This window comes from Meles meles, chromosome 21 (assembly GCF_922984935.1).
Source record: "Meles meles chromosome 21, mMelMel3.1 paternal haplotype, whole genome shotgun sequence".
NCBI lineage: Eukaryota > Metazoa > Chordata > Mammalia > Carnivora > Mustelidae > Meles > Meles meles.
In genome coordinates, this window is record NC_060086.1 from 20,099,517 (window position 1) to 20,107,993 (window position 8,477).

The window sequence follows — 8,477 nt, forward strand, 5'->3', positions numbered from 1 at the left end:
TTATTTGCCCCAGGGGTACAGATCTGTGAATCGTCAGGCTTACACATTTCACGGCACTCACCATAGCACATACCCTCCCCAATGACCATAACCCAGCCCCCCTATCCCTACCCCTCCACCCCCCAGCAACCCTGTCTGTTTCCTGAGATTAAGAGTTTCTTATGTTTTTTTCTCCCTCCTGATCCCATCTTGTTTCATTTTTTCCTTCTTCTTTTCTTTCCTTCCTTCCTTCCTCCATCCCTCCCTCTCTCTTTTTTCTTTCTTTCTTTCTTTTTCTTTCTTTCTCTTTCTTTCTTTCTTTCTTTCTTTCTTTCTTTCATAGTAGGCCTCCCAATGGTTTGGAGAACAGCATAGCTTTTTAAATATTGAACAGGTTTATCTAATCATCCCTGTTTTAAACAACTGCTTTATTTTTTTAAAAGATTTTATTTATTTGACAGAGAGAAACACAGAGAGAGAGGGAACACAAGCAGAGGGAATGGGAGGAGAAGCAGGCCGCCCACCGAGCAGGCAGCCTGATTCAGAACTTGAACCCAGTGCTTGAACCAACTGCTTTTAAAAAAAATATTTATTTATTCATTTTAGAGGGAGAGTGCCAGAACATGTGCAGGAGCAGGGTGAGGGGCAGAAGGCGAGAAGCAAACTCCCTAGAGGGAGCCCCACACGGGACTCAGTCCCACCACCCTGGGATCAAGACCTGAGCCGATACCAGGAGTTAGACAGAGCCATCCAGGAGCCCCTAAACAACTGTTTTTTTTTTTAATTTTTTTAAAGATTTTATTTATTTGCCGGACAGAGATCCCAAGTAGGCAGAGAGGCAGTAGAGAGAGGAGAAATTAGGCTCCCTGCTGAGCAGAGCACCCAATACAGGACTCGATTCCAGGACCCTGGGATCATGACCTGAGCCGAAGGCAGACACTTAACTGACTGAGCCACCCAGGTGTCCATAAACAACTGTTTTTAATGTAATGTCTCTAGCTCTTTCTCCAGGTTTCAGTCAGTGAGGAGCTATTGGCCTTTTGCTTACTTGCCTGCTTGCTTGCTTTTTCCAAATTGATTCACAATGCCTGTCTTTCCCCCTCTTTCTTTTTCCTCAGCTCTGTCCAGAGGCGGTCTTATAATTCCCTGGTGTGTGTCCGGGCTACCACTTTTTTTTTTATGGCTTTCTCATAGTAGATCCCGTGTGAATCTTCACAGGTTTACCAAAATGTTGGAAAAGGGGTGTCACCTGAGCTGAAATAAGCAAGAGGCCGACTGGTCTACCTTCCGATGCTGATACAAGTCATACTAAGCTAGGAGTGAAGTCTGCGTGCATTATGATGTCTTTATTATCTCGGGACTGGGGCTTTTCCAGCCCTGGAGGCAACCAGACCTTTGTATATTTGTGTGCCTACCTCAAGAGGTTGCAAGCATCACTGAGACCAGCCACCTTAATACGACCTCTTTCCAGCCCCCAGCATTGGGTTTGGAGACGCCACGTTTAATCGTCATCAGACACGGAGACCTGCAGGTGCTCTAGGACTAAACCATGGGTCCGACCCAGCGGAGACCTGAGAATCTGGAAGGTTGTGGAGGGCATTATGTAACCTCCATGGCCAAGGACGCTTTGTTTAGCGCCCTGCTCTGTACCCAGCTCCTAGAGCTGAGCGCAATATAGGCGCGCTCAAATGCAAGTTGCAGCGTCGTTCAAGTCTGAGTGCAAAGGCGCAGGGAGCCCCCAACAGCGACGCAGACGGGACTCTGGCGAGTCTGGGGCCGAGCCCGCCCGGGAGAACGACGGGTGCTGTAGGCCCTGGCGCAGCCGGGCTGCGATGCCGTCGCTTCGCACCCGCGGCCCGACACCGCGCGGGGCACGGAGCAGGTGCTCGACCGCTGAGCTCCGGGGTTGGATGGAGTTCCAGGAAGAAGGCGGGCTCGCAGGCTGCGGCCGGCTTCCCTCCAACCGAGTGATTCGCCGAGAGCCAATCAGAACGCGGCTCCTGGCTTCCTGCCCCGCGTCACCCAATGACCGTGCAGGGGAGGGAGAAGGGCGTGAAGCCCAGCGGTGCCATTATCCTTGCGGGCGAAGGGCTTCTAACCCGGGTGCAGAGGAGTGGTGGGTGAGCATCTCCGGTGCATCCACTGTGGCAACTGGCATCCTCCGGTGCTCTAACCCAGGTCCTTGCAGGACCCGTAAGAATAACTCCAGAGGGGTCTGCACTGGCCCCACGAGACGCAGGTCCCGGGGCCCTTCGGGCCTCCTGTGCGGCTCTCTGAGCCCGAGCACCGGCCAGGTTCCGCCCCGCGGCGTCTAGAACCCGGGGACTGGGCGGGGGGCTGTGGACCCATGGCGCCGCATCGGGCCCCGCGCCTCGCCGGCGGGCAGGGCAACACTGAGTCTGGGCGAGGGAGGCCGGGCGCCGTGAGTTTCGCGGACGTCGCCGTGTACTTCTCCCCGGAGGAGTGGGGCTGTCTGCGGCCCGCGCAGAGGGCCCTGTACCGGGACGTGATGCGGGAGACCTACGGCCACCTGGGCGCGCTCGGTGAGGCCCTGCCCGCCCTTTCTGTCCCTTTTTGTGACACGGAGTTTTTTAGACTTCAGGCCTAGACGCTCCCGAGTGTCTTGTTGTTGGGGAGGGTCTTCTCCGCTCGAGTTCAGAAGGCTGTATACCTACCCACCCCTGTCCAGGGAGCGCCTTATCGAGGCTCCTTCCTCTCACCTGTCCGCTGTTGGCCTCTTCTCGCTTAGGATTCGCAGGCTCCAAACCGGTCCTCATCTCCTGGCTGGAGAGAAAGGAGGAGGTGTGGAGCCCGGAGGCCGAGGATCCTGAGGACGGGGCGAGGCACCCAGGATCTGGGCTAGGTGAGGAAAGTGGGGCGGAGCTGGACGGCTCAGAGCAAGCCCGGGGCAGGGGCTTTCTTCCCACAGTTTCCTTCCCACACACAGGCTCTCTTACAGACCCCAGTTGGTAAGACAGACTCCTCTGAGCCTTCTCTTCCAAAGTTCCTTTAGCAGACCTGGTGCCTTACTTGGGTCAAGGACACCTAGGTTGGGGGACGAGAAGTTGGGGGTAGAATTTACTGAGCCTTCCTCTCTGTGTCCCAGAGTATCTGCGTGCCTCCGAAGGGGGCCAGAAGTTCATTTAGGGACACTGGTCATTTACACACCAACCTGAAGTCCATTCCAGTGCCTGGAGAAATTTCAGTCCCTGTTGAAGTGCCCTCTTCTGGGGGCTTTAACACAGCAAGCGATTGCTTATTTCCAACAGCAGTATGATCTCTCGTCTTCTGACAAGCTGCAGTTTTACAAGCCCTACATGAAGGGGGGAAAGGGGGCCCGTGAGCCATGGAATGGGGAGCTGCTGCCTGAGACGAGTCCTGGGGGCTCTGAAACAGGGTCTAGAACAGAAAAACTCTTTAGAGAAACTAGAACAGAGAAACGCCCCACTGTGGGAAAACACAGACATGATTGCACAATCACTCAACAATTCCATTTCAATTCTCTTGTCTCTCTAGATAGCAAGCAAAAGAAGGAACCCAGCAGCAAAATCAGGCCCAAGGAGCCTGAGGATGCCCCTGTGAAGATCGTGCCATCAGTGAGGGCCAGGCTGGTTCCTAGTTTCAGGGACTGCAGCCAACCGTTTCCTCAGCTGTCCACAGACACGGGACAGCCGTGCACCGAGACTCCCAAGAGGCCCTACGCTTGCCTGGAATGCAGCCGTTCTTTTAGCTACCCCTCCCTCCTAGCCAGCCACCAACGGGTCCACTCAGGGGAGCGGCCCTTTCCCTGTGACCGTTGCGGACGTTGCTTCCGCCAAAGAGGCAACCTGGCTGTCCACATGCGCGTACATACGGGGGAGAAGCCCTTCCCCTGCCCGGACTGTGGGAGGCTCTTTGCCTACCCCTCGATGCTGGTCAGGCATCGGCGAATCCACTCCGGGGACCGTCCATATGTCTGTGGGCCTTGTGGGGTCCAGTTCTCCCAGAGGGCTCACCTCGTCCAGCACCAGCTGCTTCATACAGGGGACAAGCCTTATTCGTGTCCAGATTGTGGCCGCTGCTTCCGCCAGACGGGGGCCCTGGCCATCCATAGACACAGACATGGTGGGGAGAAGCCGTACGTGTGCACCGAGTGTGGACGCCACTTTACACACCCTTCCCTCCTGGCTATCCACCAGCGCACCCATACTAGGAAGAAGCCCCACATCTGTTCTGACTGTGGTCGGGGCTTCGCCTACCCCTCCCTCTTGACCAATCACCAGCGAGTCCACTCTGGTGAGCGTCCCTACCCTTGTGCCCACTGCAGTGCCCGCTTTGCCCAGCAAAATAACCTGCTCCAGCATCAGCTCATTCACACCGGGGAAAAGCCCTATGTGTGCCCTGATTGTGGCCGCTGCTTCCGGCAAGGCGGCTCTCTGGCTGTCCACAGACGCACACATACAGGGGAGAAGCCCTACTCCTGCCCTGAGTGTGGGCACCGATTTACCTCTTCCTGTGTCCTCAACAGCCACAGGCGCATCCATTCTGTCGAGAGGCCCTTTCCTTGTTCCCAGTGTGGGAAAACCTTTAAACGAAAGAGTGCCCTGGAAGCCCACCAATGGATCCATCGTCCAGGTGGGGCAACTCAGAGGGGTGACAGACCTCTGTTACCACCCCCAGCCCAGACCTCCATCGCTGAGGGTCATTAACCATCAGTACATTTCCGCCATTTTGCCGATGTGTTCAAGTAGTGCGAGTGTCTGAGTAAAGCAGTGTAAAGGAACAAAAGTTTTAAGGTTCTCCCTCACCAAGTGTTGGGAAGGAGGTGCACAGAGGGCAAGGGGTAGGAGAGGGGAGAAAAAGGGAATCAGTCACCATGGAGATGTCAGGGGCTGAGCCACGTCTGGAATCTAGGAGAGACCTGGGAGCCGAAAGGTAGGACATCCGGAGTGAAAAACCTGCTAGGAGAAGCGTGAGACTCCTCCAGTCCGCTCCCAGCCCCGACTGCTGACCTCTGACCTTCAGCTCCGGGTTTCCCCTCACTCTAGATCTCACAAGAACAGATCTCAGCTGGGGCCAGGAGCCATAATGTAAGAGGAGAATCATAGGCTTTGAACTAGTTTGTCCCCTGTCCAATCTTGGTTCATCCCCCGCATCATCAGCATCTCTCTGACTATAAAATGAGTACATTAATGCTACCCCCAGGTGGTTGTGAGGATTAAATAATACATGTTCAGTTGAAACTGTCTAGTACAATACTTCTCACTTGTGTATATCCTTCTGGGCTTTGCACATTACAGTAGAGCTGTTTGAATATTGAGGACAGCCTTACCTAATGACCCCTGCTGAAAACAACTGCTTTTAATGTAAATTTTCTAGCTCTTTTACATGTCTTAGCAAGTTGGAAACCATTATTGCCTTAATTTTTTTTTTCCTTAAGCGATTCACAATGCTTGTCCTGTGCTCAACTTAGAGGTGAGAGACTGTCTCATAATTCCCTGGACTTGTCACTGTGGCTTAGGCACCCAGACCCTTGCTTATACATGTAATATATAATATATTAGGTGTCTCTCCCACCAGGTTGTAAGCACCGCCGAGAGAGCAGGCACCTTAATGCCACCTCTTTCCAGACCCCAGCATTGTGTTCGAAGATGCCTCGTTTAATTGTGATCAGACATGGAGACCTGCAGGTGCTCTGGGACTAAACCTTGGGTCCAACCCAGCGGAGGCCTGAGAATCTGGAAGGCTGTGGAGGGCATTATGTAACCTCCATGGCCGAGGACGCTTTGTTTGGCGCCCTGCTCTGTACCCAGCTCCTAGAGCTGAGCTCAACACAGGCGCGCTCAATGCAAGTTGCAGCGTCGTTCAAGTCTGAGTGCAAAGGCGCAGGGAGCCCCCAACAGCGACGCAGACGGGACTCTGGCGAGTCTGGGGCCGAGCTCGCCCGGGAGAACTAGGGGTGCTGTGGGCCCTGGGGCAGCCGGGCTGCGATGCTGTCGCTTCGCACCAGCGGCCCGACACCGCGCGGGGCACCGAGCAGGTGCTCGACCGCTGAGCTCCGGGGGTTGGCTGGGGCTCCAGGAAGAAGGCGGGCTCGCACGCTGCGGCTGGCTTCCGCGTGATTCACCGAGTGATTCGCCGAGAGCCAATCAGAACGCGGCTCCTGGCTTCCTGCCCCGCGTCACCCAATGACCGTGCAGGGGAGGGAGAAGGGCGTGAAGCCCAGCGGTGCCATTATCCTTGCGGGCGAAGGACTTCTAACTCCCGGTGCTAAGCCCTGGGCCCTCCGCAGGGATGTGATGAGGCTGGCCCCAGACCATCTGGGAGTGATCTAAGCGTCCCAGCTCTCCCCTTCTCCGCATTTTAGCGAAAAGGGGTACCATTCGGTATCGGTCCGGATGCGCTTTTGTGTCTGTTGTTGGGGAGGGTCTTCGCTCAGGTTTGGGAGGTTATACTTACCCCTGTCCAGAAAACGCCTTATCTAGGTTCCATCCTCGCACCAAGTCTTGTTTTCGGCCTCACCTCCTTAGGATTCGCAGGCCCCAAGCCCCGCTTTGTCTCCTGGAAATGGAAGAGGGAGGCTTGGAGCTCGGAGACCAAACGTCCGGAGGCGGTGGCGAGGCACCCAGGATCCGGGCTAGGTGAGGAAAGTGGGGCTGAGCTGGACGGCAGCCTCTCTTGGAAGCGAGCCCGGGACAGGCTCTTTCTTCCCGCAGCCACACCTACACTGCACCCTTCTCTTTGAAGACCCCAATTCCCAAGAATCCGATGAACCTTCTAAAGTTCTTTTTCCCAGACCTGGGTGTGTCTTTGCATTCAAGGGTAGCCCCAACTGGCGGTTGGGGCGAGGCAACAGTTGGGGTTTGAGGTCTTTTGCCTTCTTTCCTCTGAGTACTTTATTGCTTTCAATAGAACTTTACTCAGTTACGGGAACGTTCTGTCTGTGAGGTCGAACACAGAAGCCATTAGCCACATGTGGCTGTTTGAAATGTGGCTCATGTGCCCCAGGAAGTGAGTTTTTTCATTTTAACTAATTTAAAAATAGGCATGGTGTATTTCTCATGGGCCTTGGAAGGAGGCCTGGTTCGGTTTGTTGTGCTGCCCCTGTTTCTCAGGGCATATCCTGCTGTAGGAAGCTGCCTGGAACCCTCTACAGAATTTAATGACTTGCCACCTTTCATTTAGGTTGAAGACAGGTGCTTTTGTGTGTGCCACAGGCACTGAGGTGTGGTTTGTTTGACTTTTTGTTTTTGTTTTTGTTTTGTTTTTTAGAAATGTTTCCATGGAAATGTCCATATGTAAGGTCTTTAACTAGGGAGAGGTGCCAGCTTCCCTCTGAAAAAAATCCAGCCCTTCTTTATAAGAACGCTCTACACTTCTGGAGGCCTGCGGTGAGAAGGGAAGGTTCTCTTTCTGAAAACAGGAAACTGCCAGAGGCTGGTGGAGCATGGCCGGCTGAGGACTTCACCCTTAGATCCTTCTGTCCTGGTTAACCGGGGTGAGTCTGGAGTGGATCAGAGCACCCCACAATCTTTAGTTCCGATTCTCTTTTCTGTGCAGAAAGCAAGAGTAAAGAAAAGAGGGGAGAAATGGGGGTAAAAGAACTGAATGCAGCCTGGGCGAGAGGGGCCACCTGTCTGGGCTGTGCTTTTCCTCCTAGCCAGCCCCCAGCAGGCCTTCTGTGCTGAGCAGCGTCTCGCTGTGACAGTATGGAGGCTGCTTTCGCCGTGCAAGGAACTGCTCCACCGTCAGCTCCTCCGCCCAGGCGAGACAGTCTTCCGCTGCCCGCGTCCCCCCCTCAACCAACCCCGATGTGGCTGCTGTTTTTGAAAAAGTAGGGCGCTGGCCATGTCCATAAGGAAGAAGTTTTGTACACGTCTGGGCCGTGGGCAGCTCTTTGCGGTCCCCTTACTGTTAGACATCGGTGGATCCACTCTCATGACCGTTCTCGTGTGTGCACGTGTGTGTGTGTGTATTGATGGGGGGGCGGGTTGTGCAGTGTCCACTTTTCCCAGAGGGTGCATATGGTCTAGCACAGCTGCTCCACACATGGCATACCTGTGTCCTGACTGCAGCTGCTGCTTGCTCCCGAGCCAGGCCCAACACAGGTGCAGACTGTGGGTGCTCTCACATGCCCCGCCCTCCTGGCCCACCACCTGAGCATGGGCGGGAGGAAGCGCCACCATCATTGTCTGGAGTGTGGGGCTCCCTGTGCTCACCAGAAGCCCTTGCTCCGGCCCCAGCTTCTCCACACACAGAAGAGGCCCTACCAGTGCTGGGGCTGTAGGTGGTGATTCAGCCACAGGCATCCTTGGCCGTTCACAGATACGCACTCATCCCGGGTAAACTACCCCTGCCCAGAGTGTGGCCATCTTCTCCTCCCTCTTGCTAAGCCACGGGTACCTCCACTCTGATGAGAGGCCCTTTCTCGGCCCTAAGTGTTGGGAAAAGCTCCCAGAGGAAGTTTCCCCTGCAAGCCCACCAGTGAATCCATTGGGCAAACACGGAGAAGTCACGGG

The 8,477-nt window shown here is 54.9% G+C and overlaps 1 protein-coding gene across 1 annotated transcript; it reads left to right on the plus strand.

Moving 5' to 3' along the window:
- The first annotated feature begins 2,326 nt into the window (after positions 1 to 2,326).
- On the plus strand, positions 2,327 to 4,942 carry LOC123933593 (zinc finger protein OZF-like). Its single transcript, XM_045992937.1, has 3 exons — positions 2,327 to 2,522; positions 2,729 to 2,842; positions 3,496 to 4,942. Exons 1-3 carry the CDS (start codon positions 2,327 to 2,329, stop codon positions 4,665 to 4,667), a joined length of 1,482 nt encoding a protein of 493 aa, XP_045848893.1. The 3' UTR covers positions 4,668 to 4,942.
- The last annotated feature ends 3,535 nt before the right edge of the window (positions 4,943 to 8,477 follow it).

Bases quoted from the DNA above. Each gene is read 5' to 3' on its own strand.
- LOC123933593 (XM_045992937.1), top strand. From the start codon at position 2,327: ATGGCGCCGCATCGGGCCCCGCGCCTCGCCGGCGGGCAGGGCAACACT. The intron at 2,523-2,728 runs GTGAGGCCCTGC...CTTCTCGCTTAG, and splicing joins CGGCCACCTGGGCGCGCTCG to GATTCGCAGGCTCCAAACCG. The intron at 2,843-3,495 runs GTGAGGAAAGTG...TTGTCTCTCTAG, and splicing joins GCACCCAGGATCTGGGCTAG to ATAGCAAGCAAAAGAAGGAA.